This window comes from Apiospora marii, assembly GCF_038362585.1.
Source record: "Apiospora marii strain CBS 49790 chromosome Unknown utg000014l_segment0_segment0, whole genome shotgun sequence".
In the NCBI taxonomy this organism is placed as follows: Eukaryota; Fungi; Ascomycota; class Sordariomycetes; order Amphisphaeriales; family Apiosporaceae; genus Apiospora; species Apiospora marii.
Window position 1 is genome coordinate 206,024 of NW_027117385.1, and position 24,375 is coordinate 230,398.

Genomic DNA, 24,375 nt, shown 5'->3' on the forward strand with positions numbered 1-24,375 from the left:
GGGGCAACACCAAAAAACAAGATATCCGATTTAATTATCCCACACAAAAATTACTACAACGCATCTTTTTTTATTCTATCTGTCAAGCTCTGGGCTGGCCTCATAATCTCCTAGTACCCGATTCGACCTTATTTTGTCGGTGTGGAGATCTACATCAAATCGTGATTGCGGCCGCGTCACCTCCTGCTACCACCCTCTGCCACGTGCGATAACGACTTGCTTCCCTCTGAAACTGGCCCATATCCGGATGCCCACCACCCAATCCCAACGGGGGCCCAATTAGGGATCGACAGGGCAGAGCAATCAACTCGCAACTTCTTCTAGGAGAAATAGAGCCTGGCAGTGGAAGGAATAAGTGGGAGAGAGGACCGGCGGACGGACTGCACGAGATCGAGAAAAAAGAGAAAGAGTACAAGTACTTAACCCAAGGACCTTTCAGCCCGCCCCCGGTGCCACACACACACACACACAACGACACATCAATTGTGTACACTCTACTGTACCTCTTACTAGACCTACCCCCAGGGCTATCACGTCACCGCCGAGAGCTGAACAACTTATTTCTCTTCTTATATTATCGTGGCCTCCCTCCTCCAATTTCCAAAGGAAAATAAGACTCCCTGCTCCCCAGGAAATCTATCTACCTTTCTACCAAGTCGTTTCATGACAATACATCCATCCCAACTACTACTCCTCCCACCACGACAACAAGGCGCATTCCTAACCTCAGCCACATACCAACCCATTGTCACCAGCTCATAACGACGAGAACCACATCTACTCCGATGCGCTCGCCCGTAGTACTTTTAGGACCACGCACCAGACTAGAGCATCTTGTAACTACTACTATTGCTACTACTCAAATAACAAACTCCTCTTCTTCAACCTCAACAACAACACCGCATACCGTCAGCCACCATGTATAGCGGCACGTTTGAACAGCAGCTGGACCGGGTTGCCCAGCAGCAGCAGCAACACCATCACCACAACGGGGACTTCGTCATGCAGAAATACCTCCTCCTCCAGAACCAGCACGACGAGCTGCAGCAGCACATGCACGAGCTGTGCCCCCTCTACACCACCTCCTCCACGGCCGTGACCTCGCCCTCGTCGTCCCCGACGCGGATGCTGAACCCCCGCTCCTCCAACTCCTCCATCAGCAGCAACAGCAGCTCCGGCAGCGTCGCCTCCCTGTCGCCGCCCCGATCTCGCCAGCACCGCCGCCGGTCGTCCATCCCTCCCGCTGCTGCCAGCAACGTGTGCGGGGTCTACTCGCAGCTGGCCCCCGTGCTCGACGAGGAGGTGATGCACGAGATGGCTGCCGACGAGCAGATGCTCTGCGACGTCAACGAGGGCATCAAGCGCGCCCTCACCGAGCTCCTCAACTGCGACAAGGTGCGCCAGGACCGCGCCATGCGGTCCTGGGTGCAGACCCGCCTCATGGACACGGAGCGCGAGCTGCGCACGGGGCGGCGCCGGAGAAGCAACGGCGGGCCCGCCGACTATTGAACGCGCATACCTACATGCACTCAATTTATTCGGTGCCTTCCTTGGTCGAATATTGGAGCCTCATTGGGGGCTTGGACCATTGGGACCCCGCGGACGCGTGGGGATTTGGGAAAAACTGGACAGATGATCGGCATAAGGAAGAAGGAAAAAAGTGGTTGGGTTGGTCGACGATGACGACGATCCATCCCACTTCACCTCCCGGTGACATAATTAATCAGGAGAGACGGAGCATCGAATGCTTCCTCACCGCGTCTTTTTCTTGGTTGGTCACGAACCAGCAGGGACACTTAGGGATACTACAGCAGAGACTGCATTTTGATGGATATCGTGCAGCACGAACGAACGGGTGGGACTGGGAAGAGAAAAAAAAGTTCAAGGGCGTGCGCGCCGGTCTGGGAATGCGACGGCCGGCATTTTACGGGACAGGGCTGGCTCTCAGGAGTTGTATATCGCACACTTTCTTCGAAAGCGTATGATGGGTTTATTTGGCGTGGCGTTTTCACGGGCGCTTGCTTGATGGGCTAGCAGCACAGCAGCATCATTCGGTTTTTGTTTATTTTGTCATTTTCAACAACAACAGCATTCTATGATGATCGGGTTTTGGGTATTTTCACATACCAAACCCATAGGAAGAGGAAAAGCATAGAGCGGGCGAGCAGAGAGAGGCAGAGGAAGAGATGAATAGCCCGCCGGCCGCATTGGAGACAGGCCATGGGCACAGAGATACCAAAACTTACTTAATATCCACCAACCGAAATACCAATTGACCAAGATTCAATTTTCATTCAATCTTTCGAGCCTATCTAAGAGTGCCTCCTTTTTCCTCGTGAGGATCCCCCATCAATGATTTTCGTGATATTTCCATCCGATAGATAGTCAGATACCCAAGTCAGTTTCTCTGGATGATCTGCGACTAGTTCCTGAATGGTGCCGGGTACTATTTTCAACTAGCTACATGACATAGAACAGACTGAAATCGAAGATGGCGCCACAGAGGACGCCTGAGCAGATCGCCACCATCCCGTTGTGGTTGTGGATGTCGGCTTGTGCCGACATGGTGTTTTTGTCACTTGTTACACGCATCCCCAGGCTGTTTTTGCCTTGGCTCCCCGGCGGACCTTCAGCTCCCAAGCCACACAAGCACAGTCGGGACACACTAGACGGCTAACCTACATCATGCTGTACTACAGTACGTGCCGAGATTCCTTAACACCCTTTAGATCCCGTAACTCAAAATGCTGTGTGTTTGTTAGCAAAAACACCTAGTGCGGTGGCGAGGGTATTAAGGAATCTCGGCACGTACTGTAACTTTGGATCCCCTGACAGCCTCGGAGCCTTAATTCCAGCCTGAATGCGTGCCCTGGCTCAATCGACATTGGGGGATAATCAGTCATGGGGCTTTTGAGCTCTTGGTTTAGATGTACATGATTGACGTAGGTTTGGAAAGCTAGAAGCCAAGCACCAATATTTTTAGCAATGATCCGTACCAGACATGCATCCATGCGTCCATCATTTCTTTCTTGCTTATCCCCAGGATTGGAAGGGAAGCTTTAGTCGGGCAGTTAACTAGCTGGTTCGGGGTTTTAGCCTACGATTGTGTTTCAAATTACAGTTGAGACAACACGCTGGTTGCGGGATGAGTCAAGTCAAAAATCTCCTTTCAGGGACCGACACATCTTCCAGAATAAGACATTATGATGTCAACTCGTCAGCGTGATGTGCCACGAACGACACCCTCCCCCCAATCCCGAAGGAGTGGTGCATACGGAACATAGCCTCCCTCTTGTCCAAGTGTTGATGATGAACATCCCTATTTTGTTGGTTGTTGGGGGTTCTTCGATATCGAGATTTCCTCGTTTTTAGTTCTGTACCTTGCTGACGACTGGGTCCTTGCCGGGTTGATCTTCCTTGCTCTTGGCACTTGGGTGGTCTTGGGGGCGGCGATCTTTTGGGTTTGTACGAGGCCCTGATCAAGGACGGACATCTACCAACGACCATCCATTACGGGGAAGTCGACACCCGTGCGAGCCGTATTGCGTGTTCCGTTGCATGCTTGTGAGCTTGGAGCAAGGCAACGCAAACACGTTCCGACATACTGTAATTGATTTAATCGTTGCATCACACCAAACGGCTTCTTGACAAGGGTAGACAAACACAGCACCAGCAGCAGTTTGTTCGGGCATTAGTCTCACATATGTACCTACTAACATGCAGATCACATAACGCCACCTTTTACCGGAGCTCTGGCTCCAGAATATGCAGGTTGAACTTGGGTATCATTTTCCGGATATCAAAACTAACACGGTCGACCAATCCGAAGCATCTGCGCAGGTATTGCGCAATATCTGAGCAAAATGCCAGCCAGCACCGGCTCATCGAGTGTGAGCAAGAAAAAATAACGGAAAAAAAAACCCGATGCAATCGGGACCAAACTCGGGAATGAATGTGCCGTAGAAAACAACATGCCTGGTTTGTTTTGCCTTGGCTGCATACGTCTGGACCCCTTCTGGTCTCAACACCTCGTCTCCTCTGCCAATTGCAAGGTAAGCCACAACGGCGCGACGAGTGATGTGCACAGGCATCACCACCTCCGGTCCGTAGGTCACTTGTTTGGCTCGCACGCAATCCTCCACCTACCGTGACACAAACAACTGGTAGCTGGTAGTCTGTAGATCACGGAAGGCAGGAGCTTCAGCTCCTTGGACTGACTGACAGCAAGAGCAGCCCTACATGTGTACGTTCTGGCCCTGTAAGGCTCGAGCTTACTAGATAAAGTAGGTAGGTAGGAGGAGCAGCCGCATGATTGTTATGATATCATGCCTGTTGATATCTTCACCCCCTACTCTACGGCCCGCGACCGTGCACGTTGGCGGGATCGACTTTGTGGGATCAAATCGTTCGTTCGAGGGAAAATAATTGCCAAGAGACCGATCCATTTATCCCCACGATCGAGAGCTGGCATGTCTTGCTAGCTTGCCATGTCACCGCTGTCAAACTGTTTGATAAGGCATGCAAATAGGGTCAAGTGACCATCCAAGGCGAGAAAAAGAAACTAGCTTCTCCCCTTATCTCCTGAGCTCCTTTCATCCTGCCCAAAAGCAGCTTCAGCCCTACAACGTCCGGATATCCCCGGTAACTGTGGGATTGCAACCTGACACTTGCCATGGTAAACATATACACTGGAGCCGCAATATAGCGTTGGGTGCCCGGCCGCCAGCAAGCATCAAAACATCAGACAGCGACGGTCACTGTACGAGGGACCGCGACCTGGGAGCCAGAGTTGGATGTAATGCTTTTAATTCTAACGCTCTAGGCATAGTCGTATAGATGCTTTGGGGGTATCCCTAAGTATGTATAGTGCCTCCCGTGACATATGTATGTTGTTCACAGAAGAGGATTGGTCATCCCGACCAATATGGCATTTGATACGTAGTTGCTTCTACCCATGTATCTGGCCATTGTTCCTTTACGGGGGCATGCCGCCCATGTCCAACATATGTCCCATCTTCTCGATCTGTGTACGGTTTCATGGTAAGCAAAGTGTCCTTCGTGGAATGCAATTGTACCTGTAACTTGAACAAGTCGGGGTGGATTGTGTCAGTACTCACCTTCGTCCGCAAGTACCCCTCGACCTCCTGGCTCCGGAACCCCTCCCCCTTCTTCCCCTTCCAGCTGAGCGGCACCATGGCCACCCGCTCCACGACGCGGACCTCGCGGTTGGGCCCCTCGACGGCGCGGATCTTGTCCGGGTTGTTGGTCAGCAGCCGCACCCGGTCCTGGCCGAGGTCGCGCAGCATGGCCGTCGCTAAGCCGTACGACCGCGCGTCGGCCGGGTGCCGCAACAACAAATTCGCCTCGACCGTGTCCGAGCCCAGGTCCTGCAGGTTGTACGCCTTCAGCTTCTCGCCCAGCCCGATGCCCCGGCCCTCCTGCCGCAGGTAGATGATGATCCCCCCGTGCTGGGCCTGCGCCGGCAGCGACATCAGCCGCGCCGCCTCGTCCAGCTGCTCGCCGCAGTCGCACCGCGCCGACCACGCCGTCTCGCCCGTGTAGCACTCCGAGTGTATGCGGACCAGCGGCGCCGACTGTGTCTGTGTTTGCTGTTGCTGTGTCGCCGCCGACTCTTCTGTATGTGAACTACTACTAGCACCTGTCACATCCATGCCACTCTGCGTCCGCCCCGGGAACAGGCGCCCCGTGTAGGCGCCGCGCACCATGCGGTCCATCTCGGTCTCGCCCTCGCGGGGCGCGTCGAGCGAGCGGCTGCGGATGTGCGGGCCGAAGACGATGGCGAGGTGCTCCTTGGCGTCGACGTTGTTGGTGTAGAGGTGCAGGAACATCTCGGTGCCGGCGACGGTGGGGATGCGGGCGCGCACGACGCACTGGACTTCCGGTAGGGTCTCGAGCAGGCGCGGCCGCTTCTTGCTGCAGTTGTCGCCGCGGGCCGAGTCGACCGGCACGCCGCGCGGGGGCGCCTGCTCCGAGTTGGGCGTCGCGATCCCCGGCGTCGAGGGAGGGGTGAACTGCGGCGAGGAGGAGCGAGGGGGGCGGGGGTTGCTCGGTGCTGGGCGTCGTGGCGCCTGTCGTGGTCGCGTGCGTGGAGGAGGGGGCCGAGGTCGGGGGGTTGGCGGTCGCGGCTAGGGACGAGATGTTGAGCAGGTCGCTCCTCAGCTTGTGGTCGCCCTCATGGTCTGTGACGACGGGCTGTGTCCGTGGCGAGTAGAAGGAGGGGAGCTGCTCTGTCGGCGTGGACACGTGTTGTTGAGACGAATTGTCGCTGTGTGGTTGCTCTCTCGGCTGCCCAGCCTGGCCATCGGCCTTCCCGGAGTCCATTGGGATGTCAATTGCTATGCGCTGCGCATGCGACAATGGGTTTTTGTAATGCAAAAGGTGAGGATTATGGGCAATTGGGTGATTTTGCTGGAAGTTCCGGCAGGCGGGCGTTCGGCTTCGGGAATGGCGGGGTTCTGGGGGAGTCTTGTAGTGGGGTGGGTAACTCAGTTGAGCAGATCTGGAAACTCTCCTTCTGCCGGGGCAATGGTACACGTGAAATCGCTCAAAGGTTGGAAGTTGAAATGACAGATAAGAATGATCAGGAGGTCATTTGCACACATTCAGGCAGCCTTCGTATGGAAAGATACTGTTTATAGCCCATGGAAGGGGGAGGAAGATTCGCTCAGCGATGATCTAACCTTAGCCTCTTTTTTCGCCTGGGTCTGGTCTCGCTCCAGGGATTGAAGGACCCTTCAATTCACTGTCGGGGACCCAGTTTGATCAATCATTAGCTCATCACGCATGTCAGTATAGGCCCAACATTAGTCAGCTTACACATGCTGATGCTGAGACGCCAACCTATCCGTGTCGGCCGTACTCGTGTTCCTAACTCATGTTTCTAGATAATTGCCTAGATTGGGATGCCAATTCTTTGTCTATATTTCGTTCTGTTCAAAATCTATCTTTGAATGCAATGGTCAGGTATTATCAATAAAGTAACCATCCCCAAATCAAACAGCTTGGCTGGAACCGTAACTGTCTCGCTTCGTGATATTCAAACTCGAGGGAGCCGCCTTTGCCAATCCTTCTTGATCGCCATGCCGCTGAAGTGATTGTTTGACCCGGCAAGCTTTATGTCTCCTATGTCGCTACTTATTTCTTCGCGGCCAAGATGGACGCCACCTTCTGGACGTTCTCGGCATTGGACAGGTCGATGGGATCCTGCCCGCGGCCCATCTGCTGGATCTGGACGACGGCGGACCCGACGCGGGCCCAGGCGTCGTCCTCGCCCATGGCGTATTTCATGATGCCGCCAACCTTTCCGGACAAGAGCTTGCGCGGCAGGTCCGGCTCCTGGGCGGCAGCGCGCCCGATGCCAAGCCCATCGACGCCCGTCTTAAGCACCGCCACCATGCCCGCCGCCGTCTTGAGCCCGCCCGTCGTGTAGATCTTGGTCGTCTTGACCCGCTGGGCGATCTGCTCCGAGAACTCGACGAAATACGCCTCGCGCGCCCGCGTGCTCTCGCGCCGGTACATCTGCCCGATGGCCTCGTACGTGCCGCCGCTCGTCTCGACGTAGTCGAACCCGGCCTTCTCGAGGGCCTCGCACAGGGAGGTGGCCTCGTCGGACGTGAAGCCCCGCTCCTGGAACTCGACCGAGTTGATCTTGATGCCCAGGACAAAGTTCTTGGAGACGACGGCCTTGATGGCGGCCGTCACCTCGAGGATGATGCGCATGCGGTTCTCGAGGCTGCCGCCGTACTCGTCGGTGCGGCGGTTGCTGGTCAGGCTCAGGAACTGGGCGAGCAGGTAGCCGTGCGCGCCGTGCAGCTGGATGCCGTCGAAGCCGGCCTTCTCGAGGTACTCGGCGGCGTGGGCGAAGGCCTTCACGATCCCCTGGATGTCCTCCTTGGTCGCGGGCCGGGGCACGCCGAACGTCTTGCCCATGGCGGGCGCGACCAGCTGCACGTCGCTGGCGCTGAGGGGGCTCATGGTGACGGTGGTCTGGCGGCCGGCGTGGCCGACCTGGGCGACCATCAGGCTGCCGTGCTCCTTGCCGGCCGCGGCCAGCTGCCGGAACATGTCGAAGCGCGGGCCCGAGAAGGGCGCGTCGGCGGGGATGATGGGGTTGCCCGGCGACTCGAGGTGCTCGTGGTCGATCATGACGTTGCCCGTCACCAACTGGCCCCAGCCGCCCGCGCCCCACCGCCGGTACAGCGTCACCAGCTCCGGCATGGGGATGCCGCTGGCCTCGGGGTTCTTCTCGTCATACGTCGACAGGCGCTCGCTCATGGCGGCGTTCACTGGGGTGTGGTATTCGCATTAGCATGGCACATTTCTGCAGCAGCTAGATGTCTGAGTTCGTGGTGATATACGACAGGTATACTCATACGCATATCGTGTCAGGGGAAAAGGTAGTAGTACTAACTCAGTGGGTTCGAGGCGACCCGGCCGGAGAAGGGGAACTCGATCGGCTTGTTCAGCAGCGTCAAGTCCGCAGGCTCGGACTCGAACCGAGGGGGGTTCGACGGTCTGTTCGGGCGACATGATGGGCAGATCAAGATACTATCTCTGTGAAGTGTCGCAGATCTGAATTTAGACGACGAAGTTAAACTACACACACCGACTCTTTACGAAGGTGAGTTTTGTAGTGGGATGTCTGGAGTGATATAAATAGTCTGCTACCTCTCCCAGCTGGACCCTTATTAGAATAGGCAGACAGCCTGCGGATAGTTTTATATAAGTAGATTTCTAAGGCGGAACAACAGACACACCGCGGAGAGACTAACGTTTCCCATGGAACCGGCGATTCCATCTCGCAGCCACTCGGACCGTTTGCTATAGTCTCCCCCATTCCTTTGCTGCTGTGCCGATGCCAAGCAGCTTGCATAGGGTCCATTTATCGACACGACGGGCAGATAGAGACTTCCGGGGGTCTAGCCACTCTCATACGACCCCATATTGCCAGCTAGCACGCGCCGGAGGACTTCCCAACGTAGTAATAGCCCCCTTAAAGCAGGACACACTTGGCTTCCCATCTCTGTCCAGAAATCATGCATTCACGGCATGTTACTTAACATAGGTTTTGCAACCCTGCTCACCGCGCAAAGGCGGAGCTGTTAGTCTCTCCGCTAACGTAATACCTAGAGGGGGGCAGGAACGCGAAAATACGTGATACGTGTGCTGGCAAGACCTGATTTCAAAGCATGTCGGAGATAAATTTACGAAGTGGAATTTACGGGCAGAGGTAAGCCGTCGCCAGCTGCCTAGAATAAGGTGAGTCGTCGCCGGCAATCCGCATTCTGTAAGGTGGGGTGAGAATTGACCCAGAAAAGAAAAGATTAGACGTGCGCAAACCAATCACAGCGTCAACCATCCACCGGCGTGCTCGATAGGTATCTACTGTACCTCGGCACCGTCGTACATAGCGCCGGGAAGCCGTGATAGTTGGAAAAATGTCAGAAACAGAAGAATCTATGTCGACCATGAATTGATGCGTGAACCCGTTGACCCCCCCAATCGGTCATATCGCCAACCCAGTTATTCGTAAGACACCAAATGTTCCCGCTCCTGGTGCTGGACACGTTCAATCAAAATGGTATCTGCCGCTTAAATCCGGGAGATATCTTCACCAGTTGAGCAGATAACCCACCACGATACGCTGGATCCTTAGCCATTTCTGAATAAGGCATTTCCCCCTGCCGCGTCGTGTCGGCGGTGAGTCACATGTAAACGCCCCAGGATCCCAGGTCCGTAAGATGGTGTTCACGTAGGATTCCGTGCCTCATGAATGCGTTCCTCGTAGCGAGCTACAGTATATGCCTGGAAGACTTGTGACATTTACATTGGGACATCATAGATCATCTGCGAAGCCAGGCGTCGTCCTTGCGGAGGAACTATGGCATATTGCATACATATTCACCTGGGATACGATTCCTTGCTTCCCGATGGAACGATGGATGCACGGAGTTTTTGATGGGCGGCTCTTAACTCCGAGGACGGTTGCTGGTCGTTTTTTCTGGACCAAACCAAGACTTGCTGTAAGCCAGTCACGATGACCCAATCAAGAAACATATACGTAGTAGACCAACAAGGGGCATGGGGCATGCGCCGCACAAAACCTGCTCTATTGCCCTCGCGTGATTCTACAGATCCGGATGGGTACCTGGTCACTGTAGAAGGGACCAGTCTGTTTGTCTCGGGGCGCAATGTCAAAATCTACCTCCTGAATGTTGAGGCCTCTTTTCTGGCAGACGTTGATGAAAGCATCAAAGGTGCGGCGGTTTCTTTCAGTGGCAGATATGATCACGAGAACGCGAGGGAACATGTCGAACAGGTCGTCTATGGTGCCCACGAGCGACGGGATGACGCTCTCGTCGTATGTCACGTCGGCGCCGAGAACGAGATCCAGAGGCTGACCACCGTTCCATTCGGCCTCCTCGGTCCCCACAATGGCCTGTCCCCATTTGAGATCCATGGCGGAGATGGCCCGGGAATCCTGCAGCCCGTTCACGTAGAAGCTCTCGGGGAGGTTAGCCACGACATCGTCCGACCCGTCCGAGGCAATGACTTGGGATGGACCCAGATGCTTGGCGCACAGGATCGCGACGTAGCCGGTCCCGGCGCCCAACTCAAGTACCCGCTTGTTCTGCACCAAAGAAGGGTTTGCGCAGAGATACTGGCCGAGATGGAGGGCAGCTTCCCAGGTCCGAAGCCCTGTGGTCCCGCCGGCTGAAATGAGCTGGCGCGACTCGAGCAGAGTAACATGAGGGTAAAGGCCTGTCGCAGGCGTAGAGTCGCCACTAAGCAACGTTTGTGAATAGGTGACATATGCCTTCTGCTGAACAGCAATGAGCTCCTCCGGTAAGGGCGACGCAAGCAGCTCAGAGAGATGGGTCATCAGATCGTCGGATACTTCCTAGGAAATGGAGTCAGGCTGGGGTATTCTGATGGGAAACGGGTATAGCGCAAGATGGGACGCAGAAGGGAAACATGAAAGGCAAGAACAATTGAAAGGATGGCAAAGCTTCAGTAACGTCTTCTCGTGTTTCGTGTGCTTGTAGGTATATACCGTACATGTTCATCCCAGTCCTCGATGCTCGTTTCGATCCTCGAGACCAACTCTTTCAGGACTCGAAGCTGATATCTAGCCGGGGGTGGATGCGCCAGAGCGTCATCTGCAAAGAGCCGACGGTGCAGGGCATCTTGTACATGAGCCTCCCTCAGGACCTGACCACTGGGAAAATCAAGGTCCCTTTCCAGCTGCAAGTACTGGCTGCAGAAGCGGTTGACGCCCACTTCATCCATTGGACAATTTAGACAATGACAAATTGAAATGGAGATTGAGAATCTTCATTGCGGCTCTGCCAACTCGACTGAATGACAAGTGGGTGACAAGGAACGGCACCTCGGGAAATGTGGAGCAGTGAGATGCTGGACAAACATGGCCGTTGGAGGCTGTCAACTGTGGCTGTGGCTACTTATGGCTGGGTAGGGCCAGTCAGAAAAAAGCAGAGAGCACAAGCCACAGTTTTCAATTGATTAGGGTAGGGCTTCGAGGTGCGAAAAAAAAGGGCACCAATCCACCAGCGCGAAGAAAGCACAGACCATTGCCGCACCCTGGGCTAGCCCAAGCCAAGCAAAGCGACGCACACCCAGCAAGAGCGGATACTGAACCACTAAGGTCAGAAAGAAAAATTAAGGCGAAAGTCGACATTTCCTTCCACCCCTCTCAAATAGCCATTTCTCTCAACCATCACCGACAACCTCGATCAGCAGACATCCGCGCCCGATCGTCAAAATGGCTGACTCCGAGACCCCCGTCACCCTGCGAACTCGCAAGTTCATCCGCAACCCTCTTCTGGGTCGCAAGCAGATGGTCGTGTGAGTAACAATTCCTCCATTCCCAAGCAAAAAAAGACTCGAACCGCCCGCCGCCTGCTTCGTCTGCTTGCCGAATGAGTCGAATCACTTCGAGCGATGTCAATTTCGACAGAGCCATCCAATCCATCATCTTCGCGTCCCGACCCGACCGGCAGCTTCGTGGCAAACAAAATGAAAGAAAGAAGAAAAATGATCGATTGATTGATTTGAAGAGGTCTTTTCTTCTGCCTGGCTATTGCGATTGCGATCACGAAGATGATGGAGGGCAGTTCTGTCTGGCACAAGTCTTGAGCTGCACTTCGAGTGCAGGCTGCTTCCGGGAAACCGAGCATGATTTGAGCGATAGAAACTGACCTTCGTGTTTTCTCTTCTTCAGTGACATCCTGCACCCCGGCCGCCCCAACATCTCTAAGGAGCAGCTCCGTGAGAAGATCTCCGGCATGTACAAGGCCCAGAAGGACCAGGTCTCCGTCTTCGGCCTGCGCACCCAGTTCGGTGGTGGCAAGACCACCGGCTTCGCTCTGGTCTACGACTCCCCCGAGGCCATGAAGAAGTTCGAGCCCCAGTACCGCCTGGTCCGTGTCGGCCTCGCCACCAAGCCCGAGCGCGCGTCCCGCCAACAGCGTACGTTTTCCATCGCGAAATTTTCCCTGAATTCGGAACCAACCATACTGACTTACTTGGTGAACAGGCAAGCAGCGCAAGAACCGCCAGAAGACCCTCCGCGGCACTGCCAAGGTCAAGGGTGCCAAGGCCAAGAAGGAGAAATAGACGACTCGATTCAGGCGTTTTTGTCTTTGGCGGAGTGGGTTTGGCTCTGGACATCGGCTGGCTTATGGGTGCATCTATTGTGTGCATTATACAGATCAACGGCATCCAGATGTGAAAGGCATCTGGTCCGTACGTATACTGGCCTCGGTCTCGCAACAGCCTATTGATATTGGGCTGGCGGACCTTGTTTCGAGGCAACGGCTGGACATGAATGAGACGAATTTCTTCCCCATTCACGGTAGCATACAATAAAGGGTTTTCCGGTTCTGAAAACAATCATGACAAAAAGTACTAAGCCATCTTTCCGATCTTGAGTCCTGCTGCTGCCTCTTGTGATCCGTGTTGCTGGCAAACCATGGCAGCAAGAGTCCTACATAGGAAGATGTGATAAATTGCCATGAGACCTCCCATTCGTATTTTTGTTGTACACTCCCATTGGGACAGTTTCCCATGCGAATTGACTTAACCAGTTCATTCAAGCTTGCAATCCACCACCCATGAGGTCGAAGACGCCAGTTATCTCTTCACTTGAATTCGCGCCAGAACCTATGATGCGCATTGCTTTACTGATGCCTTTGCCTTTACATATCCGACGCTCCATCTCCATTCGCAATTATCCTACACTGTTTGAAGCGCACCAAGCAAGATCAATCTCGCCCCTAAGATGTTGTATCATCCATCTATGACGCCTGGTTCACTCACAGCTGATTATTACAATTTCGTTTCCAGACGCTTGATCCTACCCGCTCTGGCTTTTGCCCTCCGAATTTAATCTTGCAATGATCATCTCTTGGGGTCACTGTATCTGCTTGTTCTTGTGGATGTGCACGCCATGATAGGAAGAGACTTCACGCAACCTGCGGTACTATTTGAACCGAGTTTCCTACTCATGGGGAGAGTTAGGATTCTTCCTTGCGCCAGTCGATTGCGCATCCATCTGTCTACTTGCGATGAATTAATGCTAGTCCTTATGAGAAGATAGTCGTCCACCATGGATGTCAAGTAGTAAAACGAGCACCATTCGACGAACTTACTGCTGTCCCTCTTGGAGCCAGTCACTCAGAGGAAACCATTACTGTTATTGAGAATCAGCGCGTGTTACTGCAGGACTTCAACACTGAGTAAATGATCGTGGTGGCCTGCCTCTATTGTTCTCGCTAAATTGGGCGGGAAACTACTTCTACTTCTACTCGACCAGGGAGTTTTCCCCAAGGAATTGCACGTCGCTGCTGGCACTGGTTCCTTGGCTATCTCCTGCGCCCTCGTGGCTGCCATTCTCTTCCACGTCGCTCTTCTCCCCGTTCTCCTCTTCCACCACGTCCTCCCCCTCCTGGTTCTTTCTCCCATCATCCATCACCCCGTATTTTTCCCAATCGATTTCGGCCACCTCCTTGATGCCGTCGTTGACCCGCTTCTGTTGGTCCTCGCTCATGTGATTTCTATAATACATTTCGACAATGTGAGGCTTGCCCGTCTGACCGCGTCGGTTGACCCGATTGCAAGCCTGGTCTCTGTCCGCCGAACTAGGCGGGACGTCGAGCAAGACCGCCATGGACGCCCTCTGCAGGTTGCCCCCCGTGCCGCCCATGTGGTAGGTCAGCACGACGATCTTGTTCCGGGAGTGCTCGTTGCACGCCTCGTTGAACGTCCGCTCGAAGGCCTCCCGCGAGTGCCAGTGTTCGTTCTTGGTCTTGTTCTGGGGCGGCAGGTCCGCGTGGACCAGGAAGACGTCGGCGCGCGGCCCGACGGCGCGGTGCAGGACGAGGGCCGCCAGGTACGCCGTGATCGGGGCCTGCACGAAGACGAGCAGGTGGCGCACGAAGCTGCCGTCCTCCGGGCCGGCGTCCCTCTGCTGCGCCGCGGGGCGGTCCGCCAGCTTGGAGCCGACGAGCTCCCGGTTGATGAAGTCGATGAGCTTGGTCAGTTTGGGCGAGGTCGCCTGCAGCTTGCCGACCTTTTCCCAGAACGGGTTGTCCTGCTCCAGCTTTCTGTTGATGACCTCGGGGCTCCTGTTGCCCGGCGCCGAGTTCAGCACGGCTTTCGAAAAGTCCGTCGCCAGCTTTCTCAGGTCCGTGTCGGCCCTCAAGTACGTCCCAAGGGTCGTGGGGAATATCTTAGCCCAATAGGCGACTATTGGAAATGTCGACGTCCACTGGACGACGTAGAGGGCTTCGCTCTTGTCGGCATTCTGTAGAACCGCTTGTTGCGTTTTAGCCAGCGACCGAGGGGTTTTTAGCTTCTTTTGGTGCTGCTCCATTTCCCCCTTTACAATCTGGAAGTAGGCTATGAGGCGTTTCCTCTCCGAGCCGTTTGGTATGTCGAGTGGCCACGTCTCGTACAACGGCTCCTGGATGCCCAGTATTGGCCTGTTGCGGTATGTATCCTTCTGGCCACGGCGAACAAATATCTGGCCCATCACGGTGTCCCAATCCTCTCGCAATCTGCCCAGACGCTCTATGAAGGGATTCTGCTTGTCCGCGTTGTCGTCGCTGATATGGTCTTGCAGGTACTCCCAGTCGTTGACCATCTCGTTCCAGCCTTCTGCCTTGTCTCCCTTCCCCAGCCTTCCCAGCTTGTCCTCGCGGCAATGCTTGCGGGTGTGGTCGAACATGTACCGCCACCCGCGCGGGCCCAACGACCCGAGACTCCCGGAAACCGCCACGGCCAGTGTGGGCTGGGTGGGATGCGCGTCCAGAATCTTCAACAGCTCGAAAGGTTGGGTAAAGGAGCCATTATACTTGTGCATTTCGTCCAAGGCCAAGATGGCACAGCCGGCGACTGGCACCGGAACCTCCTTCTTGCTAGTAGCTCTGAGGAAACCTGATTTGTCGCTTGTCTTTACCAGTCTGCGGCACGTGGAACTTGGCGAGAGGAGCACGTGGCGGCTACCCCCTTGGAAGCCCATTCTAGCCTTGAACAGCGGAGCGTCCCCTTCGGCCCAATCCTTGGGCATCTCTTCAGGCATCGGGGCGTCGCCCATCTCTCGGACAAAGTCCTCTAGGTGCGGCTTGCCTTGGAAGTCGTCCTTGTTGACGTACAGCCGGAGGAGGGAGTCCGGACCCACGGTCTTCTCCCATTCCGACACCCAAGTCAGGATGCCCTGGCCTTTCAGGCAGATGACGATGCTCGGCCAGTTGGGCATGTACTCCACGATGATTCGCGTCCACCCGCGATTCACGCACGGGCACTGGAGGCCGTACTTGGCCGTTACGTCCTTCTGAGAGGGACACACCTCTCCGGGCAGGGTGTTGCTCGGGTTGTGTTGAAACTCGGACTCGGCCCGCTCCCGGAACTTCTTGACGTCCTCCCAGGCCTCGTGGGCGTGACACAGCATCTGAATCGCCACGATCAGGATGGTGGTCTTGCCCAGGCCCGGGTCGTCGCCGAGGATGGGCCCGGCGATCCGATGCACCGAGTACCGGGTCAGCAGCCAGTAGGCCCCGGCCAACTGGTAGGGGTCAATCTCGCGGCGAAGCCCGGGGATCCGCAACGGCGCCCACGACTGGTCCAACGAGTTTTCCACTTGGAAGAAGGCGCAGACCCTTTCGTGCCAGTAACTCCACCGGTCCAACTTGCGGTTGCTGTCTTGGCTCGATATCAGTTGCAGCACCCGGGTTCGGTGGTGGGCCTCTTCGGACGAGATGGGGGTTTCGCGCATCTCCTTGTCTGCCTCTGGCTGTACTCTCGCCTCGGAGGCGCTTGCGCCTGCGCCAGCGGATGGGAGGCGCCTGTCACCGCCCCCTTCAACTTCATCCTCCACCGGCACCTCCTCCACGGATGGCAAGACCCCGTGTTTTTCAAAGAGTTTCGTGTTCCGGAACTCAAAGTACTCCAGCCCGTTCCTTTGCACAGGGAGCCTGATTTTGCCCATCTCCCAGAGCGCCACAGCGGAGGAAAACCGGACGTCGTCGTGAGGATGTCCCCGGTCGTTGAAGGTGTGGTCTGTATAGACGTCCGTCCGCGCCCACTCTCCGTCCTCGGTGTCCTCGCCCACCGAGTCGTTAATCATGGTCACGACCCACCGCTTGACCCGGGCCCAGTCCACGTTCCCCGCGTGGGTGTAGCCCCCGTCGTCGCGGAGGATGGCGCCGAGGAACTCCGAGAAGTATTTGCCGTCCGGCGCCGCGACCCGGATCAGCAGGTTCGCGCCCTTTTTGCGGATGATCAAGGACATGTTCTGGTTGAGCTCAACCATGTTGTTCCTCACCTCTTCCAAGAGAGTCCTGTCGGGCTCGGCCCCGTTATTCCCGTTATCCGCCATTGTGTCTTTCCAAATTCAGGGGAATTGGGAACCGTGTGTACCAAGATGTCGCAGTTAGTTGATTTTGGTGTAAGATAGTATTTTATGCGAATTTGCTGTCTCTGCTGTTCCTGCTACTTTCTCTGTCGAAGAAGTACTGTTGCCTCGTGCCGAAGATCACGGCATCGACACGCCTCTTATAGGACGAGTCCCATTGTCTTGGGGCCTCGGCTACATAGCGAACCAGACCCTTTCTCTGCCTCGCCTGAGATGACAAACTTGTTCGTTATAGCAAAAGCCATGGCTGAAAGCAGTACTGTTATTGTGCTAGGAACAGCTGGGGATAGACCGGGTTCGTCGTTGTTTGCTTATAGCCACGTTTGCATCAACAAACACTTCCCCTTTGCCCCTTCCCTATTGGTCTTCTTTTCTACCCCTGAGTGGCCCAGGCAAGGTTCAGCGTTGGGTACATCACTACTCTTGCTTACAGGAACGTGAGTAGCTGTCCAACGTTTGCGTTGAAACCCCACAGGTGCTCGCAGAATAATACAGACCGGAAGCAGCGAGCAGTTGAAAATCACCATCTGGTTATATCGCAAAGGCAATTGTCATTAGACGCGTACGCCGGAGGTAAGCAGGTCTGACTACCTCCACAAAATGGAAGTGACTCGGCACCAACTTTGTTAACTTGATGATCGATAGTGTGAAGGAAGTGTTCTTGCCTTATTACTGGCCTGGGCTGCTTATGAAAGTGAAGTCGGTAGCCCCTGGCCATGTACGTCTTCGCCTCGATACGTAGCCGGCTGTTTGGGCGGGCATGTATGCCAGAAGACTTTCACATACGCATCCGTTCCTTGCAGATGGTACGACAAAACCCATGCGTCGTTCGGCGTGTTATCCCAAAGCAAGCCATTCCAGATTGGGGGGCCGTCTCTCCTCTTAAGATACCTGTTACGCGTCACTGCAGTCGATATGATCAATGCTGTTCTTGCGATTCCAATTGACTACTAGAGTAGGTCAAGGGTGCCCAAGATGTAGCTTGCGCTTCTACGAATACTCGATTCAAATACCGTCACTTAGTTCGGATGTTCCGCAATGGCATTTACAGGACAAATTTTGTAATTGAGTAGGTGCGTTACATTCTGCTATCTGTTTTGAAGGAAAATGTAGGTATATAGTAATGATCGTTGGAATTCACGGGATCTGTTCGGTCTGATAAGCCGAGGGGGGGGGGGGGGGCTACTTACCTTTCCACGGTCACTCACGGTCCTCAGGGTCACTCAGTCGTAAAGCTCCGAATCACTTTCCAGTACGGGCTGCGGCGCAGGCATGCCGTAGTCGTCCCAGTTGATCTCGCTCATCAGGTCGATGCCCTCGTTGCGCACCTTGCGGGAATGCTCGTAGACGTGGTTCCCGTACCACATCTCGGTGATCTGGGCGGCGACCGTCTGGCCGCGGCGGTAGATGCGGTCGCGCGCCTGGTCCCGCTCGACCACGGTCGCGACGTCGAGCATCACCGCGCTCGAGGCGCGGTAGAAGTTGTGCATGGTCGAGATGAGGTCGTACGTCCCTACCAGGATCTTGTTCTTGTCCGTCTTCGCGCAGTTCGCCTGGAAGTTTCTGAAGGCGATCTCCCGGCAGTGCCAGGGTCTTTGAGAACCCTCCGGCGGCGCCCGGTCCTTGAGACTCACGTGAATTAGAATGACGTCGACATCCTCTATGAACTGTTCCTGCAGGAGAAGCGCGGTCAGGTACGCCGTCACCGGCGCCTCCGCGAAGACTACCATGTGCCGAACAAAGCTCCCGTCGGCCGGCCCTATGTCGGGCTGATCCCCTCGTATGTTATCCTCTCTGGTGTTGATCAGCTGCGTCCTTACCAAATCCCTAAGTGCCTGGTACTTAGGCGAACTCTGGCGCAGCGTCGAGGCGTGCTTTGTGAACGGAGAACTATTCAGCGCTCTGCGGATGGATCGGGTGTTTCTCTCCGGGTCGAGCGTCGCCAGCGTAAAGGTTGTCGCGAGTGCCCCGAGCTCTTTGCCGCTATAGTGCTTCGCTAGCTCTCTCGTCCCGCGTGCAGCGGCCAAGTTGGCCAGTGATGGGAAGGTCACCGATCTGACGGACACATTGAGGGCATCTTTGTGTGCCTGGGAACCCTTTTTTGGAAGCCCATCCTGTGATTTTTCCAGCTTGGGTTTCGCGCCCCTTTTCCCATTTTTTGCCCAATCCTGCACTTGGGCTCGGTAGTCAGTTTGCATCCACTGCCCAATCTGGTTGAAATTAGCACGCAGGGCATTTAGTGTTGCGCCTCCCGGGATTGCCAGCTTCATCGGCGTAGTAACGGGCTCTGCGATGTCCAGAATCTTTACCCCCTTGAACGAGTCCGCCTTGGTGCGACGGATGACCATCTTGCCGATTCCTTTCCGGAAATCTCGTGCAATGTTGTCTCTGTATCCGATGTATGTCTCTCGACTGGCTTCGCTCACGTACTCTTCTTCTTTCATCGCCTGGATGTGTGTCTGTATGTAGTTCCATTCGGACATCAATGCAAGGTACTCGTGATAATCCTGGAGCCTGCCCAGATCAGCGTTCAGCCGGTGTCTAGCGATGCATCCCTGCGTGTGTGCGACGAGATTCACCCACGCCTCCGGTCCGACGCCCAGAAGGTTCCCAGAGACCCCTATCGCCAGCGTGGGGCGGTATTGGTGTTTGAACAGGTGCAGCAACTGGAATGGCATCGTCGGCTTGCCAATGGTGCCCTTGTATTGGTGCAGTTCGTCCATGGCAAAGATGCCGCAGCCGGTAACGGGCACCCCGGCCTCCTCATCCCAAGTCGGCTGTACAAAGAGCCCCGCCGCCTGTCTTGTTTGGCGGCTCTGCCTTGTTTGGCGGCCCTGCCCTGCGTCGGGGACGCCCGCAGGCCGTTCGGGTATTTTTACGAAAGCGTAGCGGTTGGCTCTGTCGTTGCCGTCTTTGGGGATTTTCAGTCGGTTGCAGCCCTCCCGGGTGACGATGAGCACGTTGGTGCTACCTTCATGGAAAGCGCGGCTACGCTGGACCAAGATATCTCTAGGACGGGGTAAGGTGGCGTGGCCTTCCTGTACGACCCTTGGCACCTCGGGAGGCCCTGCGGCCCTTTCCATGTCCATGCAGAACTGCTTCAAATCCATCTTATCTCCTCGGTAGCCATTGACACCGACGTAAAGCGTCATCCCAGCTAATGGGTTGATGAACTTGTCCCATTCCGAGATCCAGAGTGTAGCTCCGGCTGAGGGGGTGACGATAATGTTGGGCAGGTCCGCCATGTTGTCCACAATCCTTCTTGCGGCCGAACCAGCCACGCAGGGGCACTGCAGGTAGTATTTGTTAGAGACCTGCGAGGGGCAGCGCTGTCCCTGGGGGGCGTTCGGCGGATTGTGCTTAGGTTCAGGGCGGAATTGAGGTTGAGATGGACTCTCCTCCCTTGCCGCCCTTGCCTGGTTACTCTGGCGGGTCCAGTCCGCCTTGACCTCCGCCATGGACTTCTGGAGGGAGGCGTGCACCAGGATCGTGACGATAATGGTAAACGTCTTACCCAGCCCCATGTCGTCGGAGAGCATGGGGCCGGCCACCGAGGCGTCGGGGATCCGGAGCAGCAGCCACAAGACGGCGGCGGCCTGGTAGCCTTCGATCGGAAAGTTGAGCCCGGGGAGTATGAACTGGTACCTTCCCGCGCCCTCGTGGGTAAACAAAGCCGTGACCTCGTCCCAATGGGCGGGCTTATCAAGGAGGGGGTCATCGCCCTTGCGGATTACATCTTCGAGTACCAAGTCGTTGTCCACGGCGCCTCTGGATATGTCATCCGGCGTCCCCTCGTCCTCTGGATCGCTCCTGTCGCCTCCATCTTCGTCTTCATCTTCATCTTCGTTTTCGTTTTCGTCTCCACCTCTATCACCCTCATCCCCGCCGTTGGCTTCGGGGTTGGCGGGATTGGGATTGGGATTGGGATTGGGATTGGGATTTGGAGCCGGGGCCCCCGGTAGCACAGGCCGCCGGTGTCCCTGGACCAACTTCGTGTTCTCGAACCTGACATAAGGTAAACCGCCGACTTCGGGCAAAACAGTCGCCCCTTTCTCCCAGTTGATCAAGCCGCTAATAAAGAGGATCTTGTTAACGAGCGTTGCCTGCAGGTCCTGCCCCCTCTCATTCACGACTATAAACAAGTCGGTGGCATCTTCCTCCTGTTGCGTCACCCTATCTGAATCGCCGACCGATAGGTTAATGTGCCTGATAACCCACTGCTTCACCAGGGACCAGTCCAAATTCCCCGGCTGGGTATAGTCGCCGTTGAGGATCTGACCGAGGAATTCCTGGTAGAAATTCTCGCCCCCGTTGTCTTGTGCGACTCTGATGAGGACGTTTGCGCAGCTTCTTCGTGCAAAATGAAGCCTCTGTTCGATACCAGGTATCCTGTCGACTCTGTTTTTGATTTGATTCACCTGATCCAGCAGGAGATTTTGGAGCTGCTGAGCCTGCGCGCCATTTTGGTTCTGCTGAGGCCCCCGTGGGCGAGCGGCACCTGCCTGGTTGCTCATGTTCGTTATCGTGTACCTCCTTTAGCCAATGGGCGGGCGGGCGGATTCGGAAAGATGAGCAACACTGAATCGGATCTGGGTTGCAGTTCTAGACGGAATATGTAGTTCGTATAGGCGATACCTTAATTCGAATGCGCTTTCTACTTACTTCTCTTGAGCCGAGTACAGCCATCCGACGACGGGCATCGACGCCCCTTTTATAACACAGACCTTGACTACGCCGCAAAAACAGGCTCTTTCTCCTACCGAGACAAGACTCGTACATTACAGCCAATACCATCATCGTAAGCGGAGGCCCTGCAAGGGTTGTGACGATTATAGACGCCATGCTTCATTGTCGCTTTGTAGCAATGCCATCGTCAACAATACCGTCGTCAACAATACCATTGTCAACAAAGCGCACCCCCTTTCTTTGGCGGTAACCTTTCGTCAAATGCCGCAGCAAAGGTATCCCAGCCGATCATGGAAAAACCCCCCGGAAGCAAGCACGGTTTCGGTTCGGCCATAGACCCTGATATTGGCAGGATTCTTGTTCCGACGGACTGGATTGGCAAGTCGGAGCTGGGATGCTCAGGTTTACCTACCACGTTTCCATTGGGCTTCCGAAGGGAGATAAAGGAAAGAGGAAGATGAAAAGGACGAAAATAGCATTACGAGTTGGAGCCTCCCTCCCCCCTGGTTCCTTTCTTTCTATCGCGCCCGAATCCGGCTTATTGGGTGAAATAGTTGACCAGCCACACACATGTGGCTTGAGGAATCTGTATAGGGGGCCTATGAACTATCCCAGCGAGTGCGATCGTACATGGCAACTACAACCAGCGAACTTTGTATGGATAATCGATATAGAAATGCTCTCATTGGCCAAGTTCCATGGAATTCTTGGTGCCGTCATTGTTCGCGTTTCGATTGTTGGGGTTACCAGATCCGGATGTATAACGGCGCAGGCTTCTGCCAGACAAAAACCACCAATCAACGGCTTTCTTATGACTACGGGTTCGACTTCGGTGGCAATGTTGCTTCGAATCACTTCTTCAAATCAAAAGCTCGTCCCTTGGCCAAAAGTGCATCACATGGGACGTATCACTTGCACTTTGCAAATTTTGCCAAAGAATAAACAGAAGCATGCCCGCTGTCAAACTGGAAAATGTGTATAGGTGAACATTAAGAATCTCTCTTCTTTTTCCGCTTCGTCTTCTTCTACTCGGCCGTAACGCTCGCGGGCCGGCTCCCCTTCCAGATCTCGGCGCGCTTCCCCTGGTCCTCCTCCTCCTCGTCGGCGCCGAACTTGGTCACGCTGAAGTCGGGCAGGAAGCGCGTCTTCTTCCAGAGCCCCGGGCCGCCGCTCCGCAGGTCGCGCCGCCGCTTGCGCTCGAGCTCCTCGGCCACCTGCTTCTGCTCCTCCTCGGCGTCCAGCATGGTGCCCTCGATGCTCAGGTAGCCGTACTCGCCGCTCTGGCCGACCTCGAAGCTCTTGATGCGGAACTGCACCGTGCCCTCGACCTTCTGGCCGTCCTCGTCGGCCCAGTAGCCCGTGCTGTATAGTTGTGTGACGTCGCCCTCCTTCTCCGCCTCCTTGGCGTTTTCGCCTTCGCCCTCGGCTTCACCCTCGCCCTCGCCCTCTTGCTCCTCCTCGGTCGGCTCTGGTGTGGGCAGCTCGAACTCGTCGTATCGTTTCTTGCTTAGCGTGTTGACCCATGTCCAGCCCTTGGGCAGGCGCGAGGCCTCGATGGCGGCGTTGAACATGCCCCAGCAGACCACGCCCAGATGGCCCTCAGTGGCCATGTTGAGGACACCCTCGAGCGGGGGCGCCCCGGGAGGGCTTGAAGAGGTCGACCTCGGCCGTCAGCCAACCGAAGCCGCAGGCGTACTCGTCAATGGTCTCGAGCAGCGCCTGGTCGCCCATGTCGCTCTCTTCGGTGAGCGAGCCGCGGTTGGGGGCCTCGCCGAGGCGGACGTTCCGGTAGGCCAGCAGGACGCCCTTGAACTCGCGCACGTAGCGGTTCAGCAGGGGCTTCAGGTGCTGCTCCGCGTAGCCGTCGATCGGTTCTACCATGCCGGCGGGGAAGAGTGGTAAATAGCGTGACACGGTCTGTCGGAAGAAAGGGAACGGTTTTTGGGGTAATGTTTTCAGGTGGCCGGTTGCCGAGGGAGCGGCGGCGGGCTCGTCGATGTCCATTTCATCTTGTGGTTGGCTCGCTTCTTCATCGGGGGTATCTTCGCTGTGCTTGTCCTTCTTTTTCTTCTTCTTCTTGTCCTTCTCTTCCTTGCTTCGCTTCTTTTTCGGCACCTCGGGCTCGTCGGCCTCGTCGTCACTGGGCTTTTCGCTCTTGGAGCGCTTGTGCCTGCGTTCTACCTCGGCGCCCTCGACGTCCTCGTGGCCCTCTCGTATCCGCTTTTTCGACTTGTGCTCGCGCTTCGTCTTGGTCTTGGTTGATTCGGCAGCCATTGTGTTGAGAGGCAGCACCCGTCCGGTGCTCTCGAAGCGTACCACTTGGAAAAAAAGAAGGGTTGGTGGTTGGGTTTTCGAGGACTGCTGCGGCGACCCTCAAGTGTCAAGAAATTGTTTAAGACGGATTTGCTTGCCTAGTGGGGAATCGTCAGACTGCTGCAATTGAGCGCCTCTGCGACGACCAGCCAGAAAAAAAAATTGGAGGATAATAGTCGCCGATAAGATAGAGCACTCAATGGCTTGCGCTAGAGGGGTACGTACTGAAAGCTTAAACGGTGCTTGGCCAATCGATAAGATCAATTGAGCACCACTAACTGATTATCGATAAGACTTTCCTTCTTCCCCTGAACGAGCGAATGGATTGTCTTCCATGTTGTCTTCGCTTCCCGTTGCTAGACGCCATCGCCTGCATGGGCTCTGAGATACTGCCAGAGTGAGGCGGGGTTAGCTAGCATGGG

General features: G+C 55.5%; 8 protein-coding genes across 8 annotated transcripts; 2 read left to right on the forward strand and 6 right to left on the reverse strand.

Annotated features, from left to right (window-relative positions):
• Window positions 1-918: 918 nt before the first annotated feature.
• Window positions 919-1,509, forward strand: PG985_016250 (uncharacterized protein; the record flags this gene model as incomplete). The annotated part of the gene is made up of 1 exon (XM_066836016.1): window positions 919-1,509. The coding sequence occupies one exon, from the start codon at window positions 919-921 to the stop codon at window positions 1,507-1,509; it is 591 nt and encodes a 196-aa protein (XP_066676032.1).
• A 3,466-nt stretch (window positions 1,510-4,975) lies between these two features.
• PG985_016251 (GTP cyclohydrolase-2) lies at window positions 4,976-6,342 on the reverse strand (the record flags this gene model as incomplete). The annotated part of the gene is made up of 3 exons (XM_066836017.1): window positions 4,976-5,023; window positions 5,076-5,984; window positions 6,034-6,342. The coding sequence occupies 3 exons, from the start codon at window positions 6,340-6,342 to the stop codon at window positions 4,976-4,978; spliced, it is 1,266 nt and encodes a 421-aa protein (XP_066676033.1).
• Window positions 6,343-7,155: 813 nt separating this feature from the next.
• On the reverse strand, window positions 7,156-8,295 carry PG985_016252 (FMN-linked oxidoreductase; the record flags this gene model as incomplete). The annotated part of the gene is made up of 1 exon (XM_066836018.1): window positions 7,156-8,295. The coding sequence occupies one exon, from the start codon at window positions 8,293-8,295 to the stop codon at window positions 7,156-7,158; it is 1,140 nt and encodes a 379-aa protein (XP_066676034.1).
• A 1,834-nt stretch (window positions 8,296-10,129) lies between these two features.
• PG985_016253 (Protein-lysine N-methyltransferase EFM3) lies at window positions 10,130-11,310 on the reverse strand (the record flags this gene model as incomplete). Its single annotated transcript, XM_066836019.1, has 2 exons — window positions 10,130-10,921; window positions 11,080-11,310. The coding sequence occupies 2 exons, from the start codon at window positions 11,308-11,310 to the stop codon at window positions 10,130-10,132; spliced, it is 1,023 nt and encodes a 340-aa protein (XP_066676035.1).
• A 493-nt stretch (window positions 11,311-11,803) lies between these two features.
• Window positions 11,804-12,657, forward strand: PG985_016254 (40S ribosomal protein eS24; the record flags this gene model as incomplete). The annotated part of the gene is made up of 3 exons (XM_066836020.1): window positions 11,804-11,886; window positions 12,263-12,510; window positions 12,578-12,657. The coding sequence occupies 3 exons, from the start codon at window positions 11,804-11,806 to the stop codon at window positions 12,655-12,657; spliced, it is 411 nt and encodes a 136-aa protein (XP_066676036.1).
• Window positions 12,658-13,843: 1,186 nt separating this feature from the next.
• On the reverse strand, window positions 13,844-16,918 carry PG985_016255 (uncharacterized protein; the record flags this gene model as incomplete). The annotated part of the gene is made up of 1 exon (XM_066836021.1): window positions 13,844-16,918. The coding sequence occupies one exon, from the start codon at window positions 16,916-16,918 to the stop codon at window positions 13,844-13,846; it is 3,075 nt and encodes a 1,024-aa protein (XP_066676037.1).
• Window positions 16,919-18,177: 1,259 nt separating this feature from the next.
• PG985_016256 (uncharacterized protein) lies at window positions 18,178-21,468 on the reverse strand (the record flags this gene model as incomplete). The annotated part of the gene is made up of 1 exon (XM_066836022.1): window positions 18,178-21,468. One exon carries the CDS (start codon window positions 21,466-21,468, stop codon window positions 18,178-18,180), a length of 3,291 nt encoding a protein of 1,096 aa, XP_066676038.1.
• A 1,197-nt stretch (window positions 21,469-22,665) lies between these two features.
• PG985_016257 (DNA-directed RNA polymerase I subunit RPA43) lies at window positions 22,666-23,914 on the reverse strand (the record flags this gene model as incomplete). The annotated part of the gene is made up of 2 exons (XM_066836023.1): window positions 22,666-23,287; window positions 23,337-23,914. 2 exons carry the CDS (start codon window positions 23,912-23,914, stop codon window positions 22,666-22,668), a joined length of 1,200 nt encoding a protein of 399 aa, XP_066676039.1.
• Between the last annotated feature and the right edge of the window lie 461 nt (window positions 23,915-24,375).